The sequence below is a fragment of the Conger conger genome, chromosome 8, assembly GCF_963514075.1.
Source record: "Conger conger chromosome 8, fConCon1.1, whole genome shotgun sequence".
In the NCBI taxonomy this organism is placed as follows: Eukaryota; Metazoa; Chordata; class Actinopteri; order Anguilliformes; family Congridae; genus Conger; species Conger conger.
Window position 1 is genome coordinate 39,366,168 of NC_083767.1, and position 23,479 is coordinate 39,389,646.

General features: G+C 42.6%; 2 protein-coding genes across 3 annotated transcripts; one reads left to right on the forward strand and one right to left on the reverse strand.

Moving 5' to 3' along the window:
* Positions 1 to 146: 146 nt before the first annotated feature.
* Positions 147 to 6,939, reverse strand: krr1 (KRR1 small subunit processome component homolog). Of its 2 annotated transcripts, none has more exons than XM_061252284.1 (10): positions 6,806 to 6,939; positions 6,269 to 6,444; positions 5,628 to 5,762; positions 5,320 to 5,445; positions 4,223 to 4,306; positions 3,260 to 3,316; positions 2,038 to 2,208; positions 1,563 to 1,640; positions 1,359 to 1,452; positions 147 to 732 (listed from the first exon to the last, which is right to left on the reverse strand). In XM_061252284.1, the coding sequence occupies exons 1-10, from the start codon at positions 6,879 to 6,881 to the stop codon at positions 581 to 583; spliced, it is 1,149 nt and encodes a 382-aa protein (XP_061108268.1). In that variant the 5' UTR covers positions 6,882 to 6,939; the 3' UTR covers positions 147 to 580. The 2 variants fall into 2 exon arrangements, with proteins under 2 accessions (XP_061108268.1, XP_061108267.1); XM_061252283.1 differs by having other exon boundaries at positions 6,803 to 6,911.
* A 1,646-nt stretch (positions 6,940 to 8,585) lies between these two features.
* On the forward strand, positions 8,586 to 19,406 carry LOC133135777 (crystal protein). The gene is made up of 8 exons (XM_061253052.1): positions 8,586 to 9,354; positions 9,805 to 10,006; positions 10,417 to 10,550; positions 11,174 to 11,301; positions 11,973 to 12,091; positions 13,027 to 13,167; positions 14,894 to 15,066; positions 18,259 to 19,406. Exons 1-8 carry the CDS (start codon positions 8,857 to 8,859, stop codon positions 18,709 to 18,711), a joined length of 1,848 nt encoding a protein of 615 aa, XP_061109036.1. The 5' UTR covers positions 8,586 to 8,856; the 3' UTR covers positions 18,712 to 19,406.
* Positions 19,407 to 23,479: the final 4,073 nt, after the last annotated feature.

The window sequence follows — 23,479 nt, forward strand, 5'->3', positions numbered from 1 at the left end:
AACAAATTAAATGATCCCAAAAGAGTTAAACCTACCAATCTGCACAGAAAAGTATTTGAATGAAAAATAAAATGCCACATGAGGAGTGGTTTACACTTATATGCCTTATTATTTAGATGTTTCTAAAGACTGAAACTACAGTATCATTTCCAAATAAAGGTAAATCAGGTTTATTGTATGGTTACCAAAAACCAACTGTCCACCTGCATTCGAATGACCACAGTTGACAAAATAACAAAACCATTCTATCACCAGCAAGACTAGCAATCAAATTGGTGAAAATGTTAAGTATCATCAGTTCATTCACATGAGGGTAATCTACTTCTTGGATCCTCAGCCAGTCAAATGGAAAAGCCAAATCACTCAATTCCAGTGTCAAATTTGGTAGAATCTACGACACCGATTGCTGCAATTTGGCCAATGGCAAAACAGGGTTTTTCCATCGGGTACCTCGGTCCATTTCACACCGTAAACACTATTTCCATTTAATAAAAATATATGTATTGTACAGTATTTCATATAAAAACAACATCAGTGCAGGAACTCCATATCTCATGTCCATCATTGAGAGAGAACCCACTTAGCCTTTGCTCTTGTTTTTGTTCTTTTTCTTGTCACCAGGAACAGGGGTTTGAGATGCTGGGTTAACTGGCGGAGCTCCTAATTTCTTATTCTTAGCTTTCTTTACTTTTTCTTTGATGGCTTCCACATCAATTTTCCCTTCAGATGGCACTACAAAGAAACAAAAAAGAACATTTGACTTAATATGTAAAATGCAGTTTGACGTGGTATTTAGAATCCATTTTAAACAGATCGACCCCAGGTTTACCCGGCTAAAAAAAAAAAAAAAAAAAAAAAAAAATACTGCTCAAGCTAGGTTTGGAATCAGTTGGTAGTTGGTTGACCAGTTCAGACCAGCTCCCAGCTGGACATGGTTTAACCAGCGCAAGCTATGTTATGAAACAGCTGGTAGGTGGTAGCTACCAGCTCAGACAAGCTATCAGCACTTGCTGGCTGACCAGCTCATATCTAGCTAGACCAGCTTGGCCATGCTGGTTAACCAGCTTATACACCGAGCTAGTCCAGTTTTATGACCAGCTAGGCCGTTCTGGTTGACCAGCACATTCCCAGCTACACAAGCTTCAATTAGAAACTGATCAGCTGGATTTTACAGCAGGGCACATCCCAATTAAACCAGTAGTTGGCACACAGGGGTACAACAGGATTATGGCAGGAATGGTTTCAGGAACTGATCCATTTGGAAAGCGCTGGTCAGTGGAATGTATACTGTTACCCGTCTAAAACAGCTGGAATTAATCATGTCCTCGTTTGTTCTGGAATAGCAAACTTCCGTTTACCTTTTTTCGTTTTCTTCATGGGTTTCTCTTTAGGGGGAATAAAGGCCTTGTTTCTCTCTTCCTGTCTCTTTGTCAAAGCTTCGGCTTGCTTCACCTTGAGCCGCAGAAAACAAAGACGTGTGAGATTAAGGCACTCTAAAAACAAAACACACACACACACACACACACACACACACACACACACACACACACACACACACACACCTTGATCTCCTCCAACTTCTTCCTCTTCTTCTGGCTCTCTCTGAGGAAGAACTCTCCCGTTGCCAACTCTTTGTCAACCTGTTGAAACATTGAATGCTTTCTGTAAGATTTAAATTTCTCAACATCTAAAATGATTTCTGGGTAAAAATTAAGGAACTGTCTTCAGTTTGTAGTGAAGGAATTAAGGAACTGTCTTCAGCTTCAGACAATTTGCTTCTCCCCACCCACCCCATAATTGTAAACACTACTAGAACTACAATATATGAAACATGCAAATATAAAATGGTAAGAACAGTAGACCACATACAGACACAAACATTTTCCCAGCAGGGATTAATGGTGACACCAACCATAAATGGAACATTTTAACTTCTACCCTTGTACTGATCTGAGGTCAGCATGAGAAGACGGTAAAGTCAGTGAGGTCTACATTTGGCCGTGCACTGATCCCAAAACAGTGGACTTGGACTCTTACCTGGCTCTCAGGCTGCTGTGGAGGGAACGGCGTGTAGGCCTTCTTCACGCTCTTCTTCTTTGGTTCCTTGCGCTTGTTGAGGTTTTTGCGTTTGAAGTTTGGCAGGAACCTCTCCCAGCTCTGCGTCCGCAGCTCCGGGTCCTTCGCCAGCTCCTGCTTGATCATCAACGTCTTCCGAGGTCACAAGGCCGACACGAAGCCAATCGGAAAACCAGAAAAAAATAAAAATGCCTTAGTTTTTCCCAATGCATGTCTAACACACTCAATCATGGTCACCCCAGATTATTTTTAAATACTGTCCATTTATGTAGCAGGACCTTTTACACACCTCAAAACAATCTCCACTGTTTGTAAGTAAGCAAGACACCTGGGACAGATACGCAATTATTTCAGATTCAAAAGTGCAATTGAGCCAACCAAGAGGACCAGAAGGCAGGTACTTTTTGAGAGTATTTCAAAGGTTCCAGTACACCAGACAAGCTCAGTAAAGCTTAGAAAAGTATGTAAATCCAAAACAATTACGTATTTGGCCCTAGTAAGGAACACTGCGCAGGATCAAATACAGAAACCTTCAGGTGCAACAGTTCTGTAGCTACACTACACTACAGCCCAAGCTGTAGACTAACCCTGGCACTGGACCCACATGCATATTTGCCCTCAGCTCCAGGCTGTGCCAACCCAGCACGTGTGCCCAGAGATGGCATAGTGTCACTCACTGGGATATGAACAAGGATGGTACTCTTCATTGGGCAATAAGAGCTGCCCAACCCTGTTCCAGGAGATCTACAATCTTGTCGGTTTTCATTTCAACTCTAATTTAGCACACCGGATTCGAAGACCTAGCAGATCAATGAGATCTCTAGCTGTTGAATGAGGTCTGGTTAATTAAAATCTACAGGGCTGTAGATCTCCAGGAATAGGGCTTGGCAGCCCTGGTTTAAATCCAAATGCATTTCAATTTGGAGTTAGCCTACAAGTAAACCAGTAAACTTGGGTTCCGTGGTTGCAACACTCTTTTCACATGCCAATGGATTGTCCATGGGTGACGTAACAGGTACTTCCAAATTCCATATTTTTTCTAGTCTAGGATTGCTACACAGATGGCTACACACCCAGAATACACACCATTAATTGGCGACACAATCAGAATACAAACGACTCATTGGCTACACACCCAGGAGAAAAACAATAGTAATAAAATTCAGTATTAAAACTCAAATACCTTGATGTTGTAAATCGGGTGAATATTCTTCATTGTGTCCAGAACCACTTTCCTTACCTAAGACGGGAGAAACATACATTTTTTTAATTGCAGTTGTGCAAAACACTGACTACGTTTACATGCAGCCTAGTACAGTGGTTCCCAAATGTTTCAGACCTAAGTTTAACATAACTTTTTACAGCCTGTTCCCCCCTCATGCCTTATGAGTCTATTAGCCGGGTGGTCGAATTAAATGATTTAACCCGTTTTAACATCCAAACAAACAGAAAGCTTCAGAAAAGGAAGGAAGTTCATGGAAACAGCGCCAACACACTTGCCATTTAAGTTACAACAGCAGTTACCCTGGCACTCAAACCCCAACTCTACACTACAACCCAAGACCTAGACTAACCCTGGCACTGTACCCACATGCATATTTGCCCTCAGCTCCAGGCTGTGCCAACCCAGCACGTGTGCCCAGAAATGGCATAGTGTCACTCACTGGGATATGAACAAGGATGGTAACTCTTCATCGGGCAGTGTCCATATGCCAACACTTTTCAGTTTAGTTAGTCTACATTAAATCTATTCAACTGGAAACATTCTCGCTGTTTGAAAGTTACAATAACTGTCCACAGTACTGGACATGAATCACTCCATACTACCAAGGAGAACAAGATGGTCACCTTGTTGACAGCAGCTACAGTTAGCCTGTTTTTTTTTTTTCTTCATACTTTTAAATGCCATAATCACAATAAGGACTTTATTTGCAGTATTTCATCAAACTGCCATTTACATGGCACACGTCTTATCCGGAATATTTTTATTTTCGGAATAATACCAGAATAAGACGTAGTCACTGACAGTTCAGCAAATAGAAGCCCAGACACCTCCCTGTGTGACACCACAGGTACCCATAGGCACCCATAGGCACCCATAGGCCTTCACATCTGCTGGACGTGTGAAGCAGACGTCAGCACTCACTTCCTTCAGGCCGCGGTGCGGGCCCAGGGCCGAGACCGTGTTCCCCTGCACCATCACATAGCAGTTCGTCAGAAGCTCCAGGGCCTGCAGAGGTCAAACGCAGGTCAGACACAGCAGGAACAGCATTTTACACACACGGCCAGTTACTAAACACTCCCTAACTACTGAATTAAATTAACAGTCTAACCCTTTGAGTCCAAAGGGTGCCATATGCCACTCTTAACCTTATCCATTTTCCAACCAATCAAAATTATTTCTATACTCTGGTTTTGAGCCCCTATTAGCCCGTATTTGCCCTCAGCTCCAGGCTGTGCCAACCCAGCACGTGTGCCCAGAGATGGCATAGTGTCACTCACTGGGATATGAACAAGGATGGTACTCTTCATTGGGCAATCAGAGCTGCCCAACCCTGTTCCAGGAGATCTATAATCCTGTAGGTTCTCATTTCAACCCTAATTTCATTTCAACCCTGATTCTACCAATTAGCAGCTTGACAAGACCTCTAGCTTTCATAGGGATGGAGTGAAAAACTACAGGTGGATCGATCTCAATAGCAGGGTTAAGCAGTCCTAACATACATTGTAATGTCTTTCAACTTCACCCCGTAAGCGTGTAAAAAGGGTCAAACTAGGCAGGCGTAAAGCATCTTAAACCAAGGTATGAGCCTGACATGACTGTAGTTTAACGGTAGCTGATTTTTAACAACTGACTGAACTGGGATACATGTGCCCTCTAGTGGACTTATCAAAAAGATGCACCAAAATCTAGTTCTTAAAACTGGCTTACACTGCAGTATTCAGCATTCAGACATAAATTACATTACATAACATTACATTACTGGCTTTAGGCAGACGCTCTTATCCAGAGCGACATACAGTTGATTAGACAAAGGAGGAGACAATGCAGGGTTAAGGGCCCTGCTCAAGAACCCAATGGCTGTGCGGATCTAATTGTGGCTACACTGGGGATTGAACCACCGACCTTGCAGGTCCCAGTCATATACCTTAACCAATACACTACAGGCCAAATTAGAACAGACAGCAGTCATCACCCCTTACAGCAGCAATGCATGACTCAAATGTGCAACAGAAATTCACCTTTAGAGTGGACCCTTTTGGGCCTATGAGCCTTTGTCTTCTTTTCACAAACCGTTCTCTGTTTCTCACTAAGGTGCCAACTTTAATGATGTCACATGCCACGTCATCCTCCAGAACTCGTACAGCCTGGAACAAAGCCAGTCAATCCATGACAAACAGAAAATTACAGTGCACTAAACACACATAAAACAATAAAAGGCATGACTGAAATAAATATTGCAACTTTCAAATTGCATTTTAAAATGTAATATTGTGCCAAAAACCCATGCTATGCTGTATAGTTTTTTTCCCATAAAAAGTATACATACCTGTTCAAACGGCACACTTCTCGCCAGCAACTTAATCAGGTCTCTTGCTCGTAAAATTGCGTAGGGGTCAAACGTCCTTTTAGAGGTCTTGACAGTCATGCTGCCTTCGATCAAGTCCAGGGTTGCATTGACATGCTGGAAAGATGAGCGAAAGCAACATTTAGCCAACATTTTGCGCATAACATTTGAACTCAAAATGGCAGATCAAACATAGTTTAGCGGTCTTGAAAGACGAGCTATTTGCAGGCCTAGATCCCATGTTCCCAACCTCGGGCCTGGGGGGCCTGTGTGTGCGCTGAATTCAAGAGCAATTGCAATCCTTGAATTTTAATAAGCAGTTAATTTATCTTAATTACACACTACACATTAGGCTTGTTGTGCTATATACAATTACATATAGAGGCATGAAATTATAGGTGATTCAATACGCTCCTAATTGGTGAATGTGCGGACACATGGCCACTAAAACTTCGTTAGACAAATGGAGTACACAGACCAAGCAAATTGTTTTCAATATAGCACAGTAACCACAACCTGAAAAAGACATGCATAGCCATTTCTTACAATGCGGCTTTGAAGCAACAACAAAGTGTTCTTAACGAGCAACGAGTGAAAATTATAACAAACTAGGGTTCGCTTACTACATCTCCCAGAGATTTCTGGACGAGGGGCCAGCATTCTTTCAAATACGCTTCTCTGTATTTTGGAAAAAGAGTTGCAAAACTGCTCTCCTCCAGTAATCCTCTTGGATTGTCTTCTTTCGTGAAGGGGGCCTCCTTCCATCCTTCGGGCACCGTCAGAAGTTCAGACTCATCAACTGTTGACATGAAAAACAAACGAAGCGACGCGCTAAAGTTAATCTACATAGCAATACTTCAGATTGTTACAGGTCAGAAACTATCCAAGCACAATAACCCGCCAGTAGCAATTTAAGTGGTACCGTATAAATTTACCTGGCTTCCAAACCCCCCATTGGATTAGATTGCTAAAACAACTAGGCTATCTAGGTTAAGCTATAAAATAACTACCGACGATATTAGCAAAAATTAGCTATCTTAAATTAGCAGGCATGCTGTCCGTTCGAAAATACTCGACGTCTAATCTGCAAAACACCTTGAATCAAATCAGTTGTGATAACAATTGCACATATTTAGTAAAATCAAAACAATATGGACAACCTTGGTTTTTAGTCTTTTTCGCTTTCTTCCCGGTGGTAGCTGCACTCATGCCGTCCACCTCTGGAGAGGACGCCATTGCTATAACCTTTCACTCCGGATGTAGAATACCTTCCTCGTGTTTTATAATTTGTGAAAAATATTTGTGCATTACCGCCACCTACTGAATGTTTTACGTTATCTAAATGTATTTTATATACAGTGAGCTCAGTGAGCACTTTATTAGGTATTTATTTGACTTATATTTTAGAGTTTAGAGTTATGCTTCTGCTGCTGTAGCCTACCCTATCCACTTAGAGTTTTGATGCGTTGTGTATTCAGAGATGCTGCATCTTCTGCAGAACACTGTTGTAATGTGTGGTTATTTGCGTTACTGTCAACTTTAGACCATATTACTGTTAGCAAAAAATAGCTTGCTTAAATTAGCATGCATGCATGCTGTTCGTCCGAAAATACTCGACGTCTAATCTGCTAAACACACTGAATCAAATCAGGTGTGATAAGAATTGCTCATATTTACTAATTAAATAAAATCAAAATAATATCAACAACCTTGGGTTGTGCTTCTGGAAATCTGTAACCTGTAAGAGTCGCAACTCTGATGCCAGATCCAACCCACCACATTTCCAAGCACTGACTACAATCAGATTCCTGGCCACATTAACTTTCCAGAAGGAGATAAGGGGTGGATCGAGTGTTTCCAGTCCTCTGTTAGTCATGTGCTTGGTCATCAAAGCCCTTATCAGACTATCATCCAGGTACAAAATAAATCACCACTGAACAAGTACAAATTAGGAGGGACATTCATGCCATCACTGGACTCCCCAACATTAAATAACATTACATTATTAGCATTTGGCAGATGCTCTTATCCAGAATGAAGTACAACAAAGATTGCATGCCCATAACTAGGGAGTACCATTACACCATGGAACCCCACATTGGCCACCTCTAGGGGATTGTGCTGGTACATTTCCAGAACATTATCGGAGCAATAGGCTATACAAATGTAATGGATTCAAGTGCCTTCCCTTGATCCATTCCCCTTCCTAAATCACTGTCGGTATCATATAAATGTTGACATTATATCAGATGTGGAATACGATCTGCTATATGTTGCTGCTCAGTGGCTTGGGGCAATTCATGACTCCTTTGTCCTGCAGAATTGTGCGGCTGGGACCCATCGTGCGCAAGGTGCTCACGGAGGTGGCTGGCTCATTCGTAAGTGTCTTGTGAACTGTAAATTGTCACTCAAATTCATCATCTTCTCCAAGTTGTGCTTTAGGTCCCAGGCTCATGAAACCTCCTGTCAGCCCACAGAGCAGACAGGAGCACTTATATAGCATCATATTCACACCCAAATATGAGTAGAAGCTCATGAATCTGATTTCTGTTGATTTTAGCTTTGTGTTTTCCAAGTTTAGTTGATTGATTGTTCAGAGAAAAATTAAATTGATTCTTATAGGGTGTCTGCACTGCGGGATAATATTTTTCAGTGTGCTGTATGTAACAACAACAACAACAACAACAACAACAACAACAAAAAATCCTAAAATTAAGACTGGGTTGCTATTGCTGTTACTGAGAATGATGCTATTGACTGATCTGAAGTGTGGACCACATTTTGAGACTAGTTGATACCTGAAAGGCAAATTTGTGTCACACGACACTGTTATCTTATTAGATAAATGTCAGACCACTTGTGTCTCATTATTGCCGTCGCATCACAGGAGTAGCTTACAGAACCTCTGCTACCAGTAACAGGATTTCTAGTTCAAGTAAATTGAGAATCAGGACAAAGAGCCTTTTCTGGCAGAAGCAACCTTCCTGAAAATAATCTGGACAAATTAGTGTCACAAGAGTGGGGTGAAAAACGCTGGAGCTCCTGACGTTTTCCCCAGCGCCTGGGCTCGGTTGGTGTTGTGAACTGATCGGTCATTGATCAGATGTTATGCGCCAAGCATGGTACCGAAGATGCATAACTAGAAAAAATAGGCCTGTAAATTATTCATTTGCAGCTAAAACACTGCCGTTTTTGCAAGCAGAGGACAGAAATGAAGACCTGTGACTTCATACTGCCATTTTTTACCCTTGGATTTGTTCTAGCTAATGCGGGAGAAACTTTTTCCGAAAATGAAAACGGCTTCGAGGAACTCTTAAGGAGCATCTCTTCCGGTCTGAGGATAAGAGACGAGCCGGCGGTGATCGAGAGCGCGCTCCGGTTCGAGGGAAGAGCGTTTGAGCTTTCGGGAAATGAAAATTCCGTTAATTGGAAGAACGTATTGGAGGATAATTCTCAAACTACGCCATGCACTGAGCCTGTGCCTGAGGGTCCCAGGGTCCAAACGAAGGACGGGATTCTGAAAGGGCGTGCAGCGGACAGAGCCTATATTTTCTACGGGATCCCCTACGCCAGTCCTCCGGTGGGAGCTGCGCGATGGAGACCCCCGTCTCCCGTGGCTCCCTGGACAGGAGTCTACGACGCCACTTCCCCCAGGGCCTCCTGTATGCAGGCCTGCAGTGGCCCCGTCTCACAAGTGTGTCCGGAGAAGGTAAAGCAACCGCACGGAAACACAGAATGAGTGTTTCAAACCGAGTCTCTGTACCAATCAGCTGTATTATATGTACTTTTACCACAATTTCACCATTATTTAAGGGTTAAGCATTTTCTTTGACTGATGAATGTAAGCTTCAAAATCTGTTCACTAACAAAGCTTTCCAGGATGCTCAATTTCTGAGAAATGCATTCCACTTTACATGAATAGATCATACTTATAATTTTTTGCAAAACGTCTTTTGTATATGCAATATTTTAGATGCTTTGTCTTCTTTTGCTTTTTTTTTCTCCCGTGCAACCTGATTGACAGTGTCTTGTTAGTCGATGGCCGCACCTTTTGGTGTATGACACAAGACAAAATAAAACGGAGGTTAAACATTTCATAGTAATGCCCAGGAGTGATGCTTCTCGTCTATCGTGTTGCTCTCTGTTGCACTGCCCACAGGTGAGTGAAGACTGTCTGTACCTGAATATATTCGTGCCGCTGAGCGTCAACTTCACGTACCCCCTACTCAAACCCTTGCCGGTCATGGTGTGGATCCACGGGGGAGACTTTATCGCTGGCTCTGCCTCCAAGCCGCTATACGATGGGAGGTCTATGAGCAACTTCACACGCACGGTGTTGGTGAGCGTGGAATATCGTCTAGGTATGGAGAATATTTATGCTTCAGTGCCACAAAAGAGAAGAACAAAATAACACAGACCATTATTATACAATCCTGATGAATCAGCAAACTAATCAAACTAAACTTGCCATACCTGCAGTTTTTTCTTATGGCAAGTTTGTCAAATTGTCAAATTGCAATTGTTAGGAGAAAATTAAATATTGAATTTAGCTCTAATTATGAAGGGGAAATGTATTCTATTGTTAAGGCAAATTCATTTGGACCCCCAAAGACATTAATCTGTTAGTTAGAATCCATCTTAATATTTTGCAGTTACTGCTACTAGTCTGCCATTAACAGAAATACACACTGCTAAAAAGTACAGCAAGTAGCGACCAGCTATGCTATTATGAATAGTGACTTGCAGGCACTAAAGCGCAGTACCATTTTAGGGGCATTTGGTTTCCTCGTGTCTGGCAATGATCCCAAAAGCTCAGCCGTGGGGAACTACGGGATCCTGGACCAGCAGGCCGCTCTGCTGTGGCTGCAGCAGAACATCGCTCTGTTCGGCGGGGACCCCAGCAAGGTGAGCGTGAGGAGAACGGAGAACACCCTGCAATGAACAACAAGCTTAGATCCAGTCAATTGCATTGTCTGTTTTTTATTTTGTTTTATATATTTAAAAATCTTAACATGTATTGTTTGCTCAGATTTTTTTTGTGGGTTATTACTTCAAGTTCTCTCTGAACTACTATTCATTTTGAAAAGACGGTAAAGACGCAAATGCACTATTCACAGGAAAGATGCATTTTCTGTACTATTGTATTGCTTGTTCAGCAATGGCATTATATACTCAGTGTGCACTTTATCAGGTATTTATTAGACTTTTTTGGGCCTTCTGCTGGTTTAGCCTTGACCATTAGTTGCTGCCACATGATTGGCTGATTAGACATTTGCAGTAACAAGCTGGTGTACAGGTCTACCTAATAAAGTGCTCACTGAGTGTATATTCTAGGGGGACAGCTTATAGCTATGCCATTAACCAATAATAACCATGAAACAATGGGGTGTGTGTTACACTTCAAAACCGTATACTATAACAGCACTGAACACTGAAACTGCCCACCACAACCAAGCGTTTGCCATTTTGCAGATTAAATCCAAGGTGGCATCAGGATGTATTGTAATGCAGGTGCACTGCCCCTGCAGGTGACCATATTTGGGGAGAGTGCGGGGGCTCAGTCTGTGAGCCTCCACCTGATGGTGAGCAGCAGTATGCATCTGTTTAAGCAGGCCGTGTTCCAGAGCCTTCCATTCTCCATCCCGCTGAAGACCAGGTAGGCTTGCCTGTACAAGGTTCTGACGGCGGCCATTTCAACCCTATAAGGTGTGATATCGAAATATGCGATTAGAATGTTCTCAACTGAGCATTCAAATGCTGATGTAACAATCACCACCAGTGACTAACTGAAAGCAGCGGTGTTCTAGAACACTGATTTAGAAACATTCTATTCCAAAAATCCTACTCTTCCTTAGTGTTACAATCGTGGTGATACCCTTACAAAAATAACTGCAGGTCATCTGTTGTTGTAATGATTGTGATTAATTCAGGATTCCTGCAGTATTATGCAATATTTTCGACATACATATTTTTTAATATACTGCAGTTTCACAACTTTCATGAGTATGTGCAGTATTCATGAAGCAGAAATCTTTTGGACTAAAACAGTATTTTATCATTTAAACCTGAATTCATTTTTTAGTTATTTTGAGACATAAATAATAATATACATAAATAAACAGGTGTACTTATTTTGTTTTTAGTTCAAATTCTTATCTTTTTCAAAGTCTCGTGTTATTCAAACCACAATTTTGGAAAAACTGAATATTGTTTATGGTCACAGATATGGCACAGATATGATCTCAGAAGAGATCCTGGGAGAGATCCATGATACTGCAGGAGTGTCTTTCCCAGGCCAGTGACACCATTTTGGTTCTTGTGTTTCAGACATGATGCATTGAAGCTAGGGAGGGAATTCGCAGAGCTGGCCAACTGCACCTCCAGGGACCTGGCCTGCCTGCAGGCCCTGAGCCCCCAGGACGTCCTCGCTGCCCAAATTAAAGCAGGCAGGACAATGGGCACCCCACACACACACCACACCTTCATCATCTTCACACACCACACCTTCATCATCCTCACACACACCACACCTTCAACATCCACACACCACACGTTCAACATCCACACACACACACCACACCTTCAACATCCACACACACACACACACACACACACACACACACACCTTCAACATCCACACACACACACCTTCAACATCCACACACACCACACCTTCAACATCCTCACACACACCACACCTTCAACATCCTCACACACACACCTTCAACATCCACACACCACACCATCAACATCCACACACACACACTTTCAACATCCACACACACACATCACACCTTCATCATCCTCACACACACACATACACACACCTTCAACATCCACACACACACACACACCTTCAATATCCTCCCATATTTTGACATTCTTTTTTGAGACTGCACCCATGTGCCAAGCTGGTTAAAACTGAGTTTCATCTGTGAGATGTGTTGGGCCAAGCCAGACAACTCTTGTGCCATATATGAGCCCCCCACCCCTGGTTAGTTGGGCTATTATCATATTACATTATTATTATCATACATCAGTGGATGCCATTATACATTGTGATTTAAAGTCACACTTATTTTGTCTTTATACAGGTGATACTTTTGGAACTTTCCCCTAGCATTTCTTGCAAAAGTGAGCTATAACTTCCAAAAGTGCATTATTCACAAGTAGACACCAGTCACCATCTGGTTTCAGGTTTAGCCCATTTATGACTATTTCGATTTCATAATGCTACTATAGTATTGTGGCAAAGCTAAGCTTGCAGCAGCATTAAATATAAACATTACAGTATGGGTCCCCTACCAGTATCCCGTGATGCTACCCGCTACCTCTTGTCTTGTCACCATGGAAATAAGCATCTGTGACCCTCCCCACACAGGCTCTAAGATAGTGAACCCGTTCCGGTTCCTGGAGGTGTTTGAGACGTGGGGGCCATACATCGACGGGGAGCTGATCAAGGAGCAGGCTGTCACTGCCTTCCAGAAGGGCCACTGGCAGAAAGACAAGCCAGTTCTGCTCGGTCAGTCAACTCACCATTCCGCTCTCTATAAGCCTGTATTTTCTATATTACTGATTTATATATTCAGATTTGTTAAGTTATATAGGGCCGGTTCCACAGGTACAGATCAGGCCGAGTCCTGGACTAAATTGAGTTTTGTCCATTTGTCCAATCCTTGTCTAGTACTAGACTAAATTCAATTTTTAACAAGCAGTCTCCATATAAAACTAATTTTAGTCAAGGGTTAAATCTGTGTCTGTGAAACCAACCCATAATGTGGTAGGATGTTAGCTGTTATGATCCACTTTCCCTTAATTAGCTTGTTTCTCTGGCTAGTGAGCCAAAGATAAAATCATACCTGGTCCGGTCTGTTTATATCTTGGTCCGGCTTTTGATCAATGTCTACTTTTTCACTAATGTGAGCTCTCTTCAAATATTTGACAGCTGCTTGTTTGGAAAACAATTACGGTCATTTGTGAATCCAATAAACCTGTTAAAATAACAGTTGCTCGTAGCGAGAACAAGAGAAGCCACTCACTTTGCCAGGAAAGCTAACATGGCAATGTTTCCTTCGCCATGTGTGAGTTGCAGAAATGAACATTTAAGGCTATTGTGCTATTGTGAAAATATCTGTCTGCTCAGACAGTCGATATGTCATGTTTATTTAGCTCAGAAAAGCTCAGTATTTTTATTAAACAATGTTGTGGTCTGAGGTTCTTTGTTGTTGCAATTCTTCTCTTGACCATTAGGAGTCCGAAATTACCTATTGTACCTTTAAAAAGAGAAATCTCCGCTCCTGTTGATTTCGAGCACACACTGGATGAAGCAGAACAACAGGCTTTCGGCCAGAATCCTCACCACCTATCAGAGAGGTGGAGGTCTGTAATCCTTTGAAGAGTAGGGGTTTCTAAGGAACTTTTTTTTTTTCAACGTTCTAAGTCAGTGCTCTCAAACCTGTTGCTATGGAGGGCCGTGTGTATGCCGGTTTCATTCCAACCAATTAATTCTGCCTTAATTGATTCCAAGTACTCATTCAGCCACATGCAACACAAATAACACATTTCAATTTTTATACATTATGTGCAAACATAAAGCCCTAATTCAGCAAATAATGACCAAATTATATAACCAAAATCTGCGGCTGGAACAAAGAGCGTGAGACCACTGGGTTGAACTGTTTTTTTTTTTTTTTTTTTTTTTTTTTTTTAAATTCACAGCTCCATCACTCCATATGAACAGATATTATTATATTACTGACAGCCGGTGAGCAGAAAAATGAGGGAGATAATTTGCTTTCAGCACTGTTGCAGAACCCTTCGACAGTGAATAACAGGCCTGTCAGTGTTAACAGTGATCATCCATCAGCAGCTTGTTCCTAATGTGGCCCAACTCTCCACACCTCCTGAACGAACGAGATCAACAGAATGAAAATGAACTTCTGAACCAATGCGCTTCCTGATTGGACGAGGCCGCACCAATGGGTGTGTTCTCTCGGATAAGCGAGAGCACCCTGAGTGAATGGTTTTAATTAACACCAGACCTGGGTCAAATATGTAACTGTTTTGGGTTCAAATATTTTCTGTGTTTGATTTATCTTGCCTGATGCACTTGAGCCAACCAAGAGGAGACCAGAGGGTTCCAGTACGCCAGACAGGCTCATTAAAGCGTAGAAAACTATTTGAATCCAGAACGAAGACGTATTTGACCCAGGACTGATGAATAAAGCCCTCTGTGCTGGTCTCCACAGGGACTACCTCCGAGGAAGGGGTGGCGTTCGTCTATGGAGTCTTCACAGAACCCGTGTCTATTCTGCAGTGTGTGGTTTACACCACAGCCATCTTCAAACAGCACGCCCTGAGGATTCTGCACAAGTACCTGCCCCTGTACCAAGACCCTGACCACCGGACCATGCTGGCGCAGGTAAGCCTCGTGGATCAGGTGCTTGACTGGGACACAGAAGGTCGGTGGTTCAGACCCCCCACATTCCAGGGGAGATTGGCCCCTGCTTAGTCTAATTAACTGAAATTCACTTTGGCTAAAAGCAACAGCTAAATAACTGTAATGTGATCCAAAGCCCATATAATGATACTGCATGTATTTTAAAATATGTATTATAGTTTTAATGTATTAAATATATTGTGAAAATATTCATAAATATTTAAAATTGCCTGATTTTGCATATTTACGACCTTTACATATATTTAAATATAATAATATAGTAATATTTAGATATTTTATACATATATTTAAAATATATATATGAAGGGTGAATTCAGGTCATTTGGAACACTCAGCACTCAGTTTCTGAGTCAGCCCTCAGCACCAGACTGGTAGTGGGAGTTTAACTGAGTTTACAAAGAAGTGTCCCAAATTACCTGAATTCACCCAATGTTACAGTATATACATGTTGTTCAGATATTTATTTAATGCATATATTGTATCATATGCCTCACAGCAAGGAGGTCCTGGGTTCAAATCCCCATCAGCCAGGGCCTCTCTGTGTGGAGTTTGCATGTTCTCCCCATGTTTGCGTGGGTTTCCTCCGGGTACTCCGGTTTCCTCCCACAGTCTTGTTAGGCTGATTGGAGAGTCTAAATTGCCCGTGGGTATGAGTGTGTGAGTGAATGGTGTGTGTGCCCTGCGATGGACTGGCGACCTGTCCAGGGTGTATTCCTGCCTTTCGCCCAATGTATGCTGGGATAGGCTCCAGCCCCCCTGCGACCCTGTTCAGGATAAGCGGGTTAAGATAATGGATGGATGAATTATATCATATATTGAAATAGATTTAGATCACAGGTATGCAGCATCTACACACTCGTAGGTACACAGCTCCCACAGGTTCACACAAAGCACAGAGAGAAGTGTTGCGTACCACTCTGTAAACAGAAGACCTGCGTACCACTCCCTGTAAACAGAAGACCTGCGTACCACTTTCTGTAAACAGAAGACCTGTGTACCACTCTCTGTAAACAAAAGACCTGCGTACCACTCTGCGTAAACGGAAGACCTGCGTACCACTCTCTGTAAACAGAAGACCTGCGTACCACTCTGTAAACAGAAGACCTGCTTACCACTCTCTGTAAACAGAAGACCTGTGTACCACTCTCTGTAAACAGAAGACCTGCTGTGCCATCGCATCATTTCACAGAGCCAAAGGCACAGTTATGCTCCGTGGAGCCTTTCTGACATTTTGTTGAAGATTCGATTTTAAAATAAACCCAGAGATGCCAGAGGCTGGGCCTGAAGCAAGTTTATCTGACTGCCCTTTGATGCATTCTGTCGGTGCGTGTGTATGTGTGTGTGTGTGTGTGTGTGTGTGTGAGAGTCTATGTCTGCTGGCATTGATTTCTGCTCTCTCCCTCTCTAAGGCACACCCTGGCTCCAGTGAGCGGCTCATTAGGAGCAGATTGCTACTAGGATTGTTGCAGGTGTCTTAGATTGGATTCTCACACACAGTACAAAGTGCCAGGGTGTCTGCAGAGCTGTGAAAATGGTTTCAAGTAAACAGACTCAAGGCAATGTGTCAAAGAAACCCCATTTTGAAGGCTTTCAGATACAATGTAAAGAATATGTTCCTGGGAGCCATAGGGAGGAGAATGTTGGCATAATGACATTTCAACCAGCATTTTTTTATGCTGTGACTTTTGGCTTGTGACAGCAGTAGGAGTTCCAGCATAGACACTTGCTCACCAAAGTAAGTGTCACTCAGCAACTAATATTTAGTCACCATTTCCAAATGATTAATACTGACCTCTGAAGTACTACTGTACGTGTCAATTTACCGCAGCCATTATGATGAGACAATATCTTGAATCCTGACTATTAGATGGGGATGTACTAATATTTCACCTCTAGTCCCCGTAGATCAAATAATAGAGTTTAGCTCAACAATATTTGGGTGTAGGGATTCCTGACATTCCATGGATATTTACTGGAATTTATTGTGGTCTCACATTTCCCAGTTTCCAGCATATCCCTCCTGTTTCCTGTTCTCTCCACCATGTTCCTTTGTGTATCCTGATCTGTGATGTTGTAGGGAGGGAGTGTGTGTGTGTGTTTGTGATTTTGTGTGAGTGTGTGTATGTGTGTGTGTGAATGTGTGTGTGTGTGTGAGTGTGTTTGTGATTTTGTGTGAGTGTGTGTATGTGTGTGTGAATGTGTGTCTGTGTGTGTGTGTGGGGTGGTCAGCTGGCTCCACATTGGCAGGGCGAGGTTTCCGCTATCAGATTCCAAAACAAATTGTGTACTTGAGCCTGTGGAGGTACACTGCAAAACAAGTCTGTGTTTTAGTCTTGTATTAACACTTGATTTTTCTCTCTCGAGTAGAAAATGTTTTAAGTTAATGCTTGTTGTAAGTTACTGTCTGCTTGATAAGATAACGCAATCTTGAAACGGGGTTAGAAACTGTCTCACTAAGGCAATATTTATGTCTTATTTTATGTCTTTATGTAAGACTGAACTACAATTTTTTGGTTGTGGCATGTATAAGCAAGCATTTCTTTCATAATAAATGAATAAATAAATGTGATGAGCACACGTGTATGCCCAGAGCATCCTTCTACTGAACCTGCAGGACATGCAGTACAGTCCATAACTATTTTTACAGTGACAATTTTTGAAATTTTGGCTGTGTACTCCATTGGATTTCATTGGATTCCAATTACACCGGTATCAGGTGCATTGATTACAGCCTTTCTGTTATAACTAGTTCCCCAAACTGTAAATTCCCCTAACTGTAAGTATACATGTGTAATTTATGTTGTGCCTCACAGTAACATTTTTTGTGTTAAATCAGCTCATACACACATGGTCCTGATGACTCATTGGGCAATTAACACTATACATTTTACTGTGTTGTCCAGGGGTCTCCAACCCTGTTTCTGGAGAGGGTGTGCTGCTTTTTGTTGTTACTCAGCACATAATAAATCAACGAGAGCAGTTGATTACACAGTTAACTCACCTCACCTGGTTACCAGGTTAAACAGCAGGGTGCTGATTTTAAGGTGAAAACAAAAAGCAGATGACCCAACAGGGCTGGAGATCAGTGGTGTAAGCAGATAAACGAGGTGGTGTACAGTGAAAACCCATTCCGCATTCCCTCCCTGTCCTCAGATCGTGACGGACTACATCTTCCTGTGCCCCGCCCGTAAGGCGGCGCGGGCGGCGGCAGCCTCGGGCAGCAGCGCGTGGATGTACGTGTTCGACCACGCGGCGACGGACCTCCGCGTGTGGAGGGGCCTGTCCTTCTGCTACGGACACGTCTGCCACGGCGCCGAGCTGCCCTTCCTGTTCAACTCGGCGAGCGTGGCCAACTTCTCCCTCACGCCGCCCGAGACGCTGCTGGCCAATCGGATGCTGTGCCTCTGGGGCGCGTTCGCCCACGGGGCGGACCCCACCGCCGGGCCAGAGGAGACGCGGTTCTGCAGGGGGCAGCGCCCCCCCGTCTGGCCCCGGTACGAGGACACCAGCGGCTGGCTGGTGATGAACTTCACCCTGCCCCCCCACCCGCAGGCCGGCACCCGTGACCACGTCTGCGACTTCTGGGACAAGCTGGGCATCTACTAGCCTGATGCTACCTCCAGGCCGGCTAACCGGCAACTTATCGGCATTGGTTCTGCGGCCATTTTGATTCTGTGAACTTCCTCTTAGCATCTACTAGCCCGATGCTACCTCCAGGCCGGCTAACCGGCAACTTATCGGCATTGGTTCTACGGCCATTTTGATTCTGTGAACTTCCTCCTAGCATCTACTAGGCCAGCGATCATCAACTCTGGCCCTGGTTCTCTCTTCTCCTGGGTAAATAACTGAATGCCTCGATGACCGTGATTTGCTGATCCCTGCACTAGGCAGAGGCAGTGACTGTTTGGAGTCAGCTTCACCTTGCCTAGACCACTCTAATGTGTTTTTTCACTGCATACAGTAGCATTTAGTGAAATGATGGAATGAGTTGTATGTTTAATCTCCGAAATTTGTTCAAATCACTTTTGTCCCTTTTCTCAAAATGCTCATCTTCAAGTCTATATAACTTTAAAAAATAAAATATTCACCATGATCAGGCCATTCAGTCAATGTAGGCCCATCATTTTCCTAATGACTAAATAAAGTACTGCCACTGTTAGCTTGAATACCATGGTTCTGCTTCTTCTACCTGACTTGGCAAACGGTTCCATAGTTTTATCATTTTCTGCAGAAAGAAATCCTGATGTTGTCATATCCCTTAGCAGATTATTGTGGAATGGCTCATTTCAAACACTTCTCTTGTTCCACTGACAGAACTCACCTGAACGTATTTTGTAGTTCAGTTTGTTAATCCCTTTTATACATTTTAAAACATCATGAATTTAAATGAATACTTGTTGTTTTTGGATGAATGTAAGAATACAAAATAATTTGTTTTTGACTGTTTGTTCCTTTCTGATCTTGAAATAAAATCTACTGAAATATGAACACAAATTGCTGAAATGAAATGACATTTGGCTAGTTACCTGTTGTTTATTCCACAATAAATGTAGGTTGGGCGTCTTTTGAAACCTGTAGCCTTTAAAGGGCAAACTTATAACTTATAATATAATAATATAATAATATTTTTATATTAATATTATATACTATTTGCTGGCTCCCTGTTTGTTCAGTGAGAATGTTTAAATGTACAGCTCTTGTTATCCTTACCAAAGATTTATGAAACAAACAATTCATTTTCTTAATCAGAAAAGGGGTTTATCCCTAAAGGGATTTTAAAATACTGATAGGCCATGAGATGTGTCTTCTTATAACTGAATTGTAATTATGCACTGAAACACACTTGGTGAAGTTTGTGAGGCCCTATTAAAATGCATAAGTCCAAACAATGAATTCCCTCAGGTTCATCCGTGAGAATAAATGTGCACTCACACTGGATTCAAAGGAATAATAATATCCAGAAACTAGCCTTAATCTATTGCAATGTATTACAGTAATTAGTATCTAATCTAAAGACGGAAAGAAACCGCTTTAATCTAAGGGTGAAAAGGGGTTATGTATTTTTATATAATTGTCTAATTAATTAAGCAGTTCTCTGCTTTAGGAGATGGCAGTCATTGTCAGCAATAAGTGAATGTGTCTAATCCTGAGTCTAAACAGACGAGACAGCGAACAAAATGAATATATCAAGCGTAGGCTCCGCTTGATTTTTAAACGTGATAATGAGAGTTCAAGTGAACAAAATGGGTTCCAGCCATATTCATAACCGTATCGATTCAACTGTATCGATCGACGGCACAGTTGTAGGTCTCCCGCACAGGTGTCGCGTAGCAACATTATTATACGTATTGAGGATTCATTGTTAGTCTAATGCCCTTGCTTTTAGGAGCTTAAGAGGACAAACCCTTCTGCGTGAGCGGATGTCTTTCATCCCCAGATGCCGTACGGCTGAAATCAATGACTGATTATCTCCGTGGTTTCAGTTATCGGCGCAGGCTTTTCACGAGCCGACAAGAGATGAGCGGCGAAGCATTACAATGAGCTGTGATTAGACCACTTACAGCAGCAAATGAAAACTTAATCAGACAATTGGTATTCGCGGCGTGTGTGACCTTCTGTGACTCCACTGTTTGTTCTGGGGGGCTGTGTTTAGACTATCGCGTGTTCGCTGGTAAATGCGTATTGTGGATCATTAGCCTACTGTAGAGGCTTTGATTGCGTTATCCGTTTACATTTACAGAGCTTATCGTAAAGTTATGAGTACCAGCTGAGATTAGACCATTGCAGTTTAGCCCACGAAACTATCATTAATATGCCCTTTGATGTAGATCGACTGACACTCTTGCCAAGCCAGATTAATTCCTGTCATGGTAGAGGACAGCCGAGTGTAGTGGCTAAGGTACATGACTGGCACCCGGAAGGTTAGCGGATCAAGCCCCAGCGTAGCCACAGTAAGATTCACACAGCTGGTGGGTCCTTGAGCAAGGCCCTTAATCCTGCATTGCAGTGTGCTTGCCCACTGCTCCTAAGTAAGGAACTTGAAACTTCTGGAGAAAGGCAAAGCTAAAATGGATATTACACTAATTTTGGTGTTGATTGTCAGTATAACACATTGCTTTAACCATAATGCATTTCATCAAAGGTTCTCTACATCAGCAAGATACTATGATACTATGATACTATGACTACTAAGAAACTATTGTGGGGCGGAACTTCTTAAGTTCTGAGCAACTTAACTAATGAGCAGGACTCTTCAGGCTAACCAGGGAGGTGCTTTTACCACCCTGGTGGTAAAAGCCTGAATTCAGTGCATAATTATGCCAATATGAAGGAAAATGCTGATATATATGAAGTAGCTATTATGCACAGGACAAGTTCCCCTCTTTTTTCCCACTTGACTTTATGTAATACACACTGAGCACTCCGTATTAAACGCCATTCTAGCTATCAACCATGGTATGCTAGTTGGTAAGTTTATGTTGTCTTCAAGGGTTAAGTTGTATCTATGTGATCACTCTAGGATTCCAAAATGTACTTTCCTCAAGGGTCCTCAATGCACAACGTCCCTGGTTCTGATTAGCACCTTTTTGTATGTCGCTCTGGATAAGAGTGTCTGCTAAATGCCAGTAATGTAATGTCATGTAATGTCATTCTACTGCCAGGATTTACATCGGTGCCTCACTGAAACTCATTCTCTTGCAAGACTACTGAGTGAAAATTGTATTCTGCCGAATTGTTAAGGCCCAAACCTGAAGGGGGGTATGAAATCTGTTTTAAGTGCACTTAGGAGCTAACATCAGAGCGGTCAAAAACAGGTCAACATCAACTCAGAGAGGCAGTACCATCCACATAACTCCTGAAGGAATCCAAAACAATCAAAAGTACAGCCGATCTTGCATAATTTTGCATGTTAGACAATGTTCAGGGAATCTAACATTCATAATTAACTAATTTTATTAAAATGGACAATAGTTTTTAGCTATCAGAATACCCTTGACTGTTAAATACAATTTCAGCATAGCAGTTCTGCACAGTGTGTTGCAGTACAGCTGAAGTTAATGGCAGGGCACACAGGGCATAATTTCATGGCACATTAACTTCTCAATCGCAACCGGAATCACCTTTAACAGTTAATAACGAAATGCTTTCGAATTAAATCAAGCCCAATTTCTTTGCCTGGGAAAGCGCACGAAAGGGCAGATCGACTTCCCCATGGGGATGTTTGGCACGTAAACAAGCAACAGACCTGCATAATTGTTTTACAGTTGCAATTATCAATTATTAGCACATTGGTTAATTTTTGTGTATTACAGTTCCTGGCATACTATTGCAATCCTATAGAGTCATAGACACCTAACCCCCAAATGCTCCTGCCGAGCTGGTTGGTGCCTTGCATGGAAGCCAATCGCCGTTGGTATGTGTGTGTGTGTGTATGAATGGGTGAATGAGAAGCATCAATTGTACAAATACCAGCCATTTACCATTATGTAGTAATGTTGACAATGTAAACCAGGGAAACTTGCTCAGTGAGACACACTGCATGGTGTATTGAATATAAATATTTGCCCCTTCACCCATGACTGATTTGTTGCTCTGTTTATGGTTATGTTGAGCGCTCAGTTTCATTTGGCGGCCGACGCAGAAACTCGCGGTCGCTCGGCCTGAGTTTCGGCCTTGCGCCACGGAGGAAAGCCACATCCTAAAGAAACAATCGCTGAGGCCTTGTGCTATTTGCCGTGTGCACACATACAGTACAATGTGCAATACAGCCTTTCCCCCGGAAAAAATAGAAACAGCCTGCCATTGCGTTTTGTCAACCATTCACACTGTCATTGTAATGTCAAGGGATTTAGCAGCAGGGTTTCTAAGAAGCATTCTCTCCCTCGTTACTGCATAGCTGTGTTGCCTTGACAAATATCGCAAAAGGATTAACTCAAACTCATTTAGTTTAGTTCATTGTTTACTCAGCAAGGACCGTGCGCAATGGTGCACAATTGCACCAGAGTTAGCTTCGAGCTAATTCACATCTGCAGTTCGGGCACAGTTTAGCAAAGCTAATTTGTTTGTGTCCATCACTGTTTGGGTTATCTGACAGGGGCCAGGGCGTGCTCTAGAGGCCGGCGTGATGGATTCCAGCAGCAGGACATGAATAATAACAGCCCGGCAGAAGAGCAGAAGGCCGGGCAAAGGGTCTCCACGCTCCCTCTTGACTCCTCCAAGTGCCCATTGACTTTTAGCAACGCGCCCTGTAAAACCTGCACCCAGTCTGTTTAACATGGACCTTTTCCATCTGCATTTTGGCAAGGCAGTAATAGCACCCCCCTCCCTCCATTAGCTCCTAATTTAAAAACTGAGCTGGATTGACAGCACCCCA

Excerpts from the sequence above, each read along its gene's own strand:
- krr1 (XM_061252283.1), bottom strand. The coding sequence starts at position 6,881 with ATGGCGTCCTCTCCAGAGGTGGACGGCATGAGTGCAGCTACCACCGGG. Across the intron at positions 5,446-5,627 it reads GAAGTGTGCCGTTTGAACAG|GCTGTACGAGTTCTGGAGGA; the intron begins GTATGTATACTT and ends GCTTTGTTCCAG. Across the intron at positions 2,209-3,259 it reads ACCCGATTTACAACATCAAG|ACGTTGATGATCAAGCAGGA; the intron begins GTATTTGAGTTT and ends TGACCTCGGAAG.
- LOC133135777 (XM_061253052.1), top strand. The coding sequence starts at position 8,857 with ATGAAGACCTGTGACTTCATACTGCCATTTTTTACCCTTGGATTTGTT. Across the intron at positions 10,551-11,173 it reads TCGGCGGGGACCCCAGCAAG|GTGACCATATTTGGGGAGAG; the intron begins GTGAGCGTGAGG and ends CTGCCCCTGCAG. Across the intron at positions 15,067-18,258 it reads ACCGGACCATGCTGGCGCAG|ATCGTGACGGACTACATCTT; the intron begins GTAAGCCTCGTG and ends CCCTGTCCTCAG.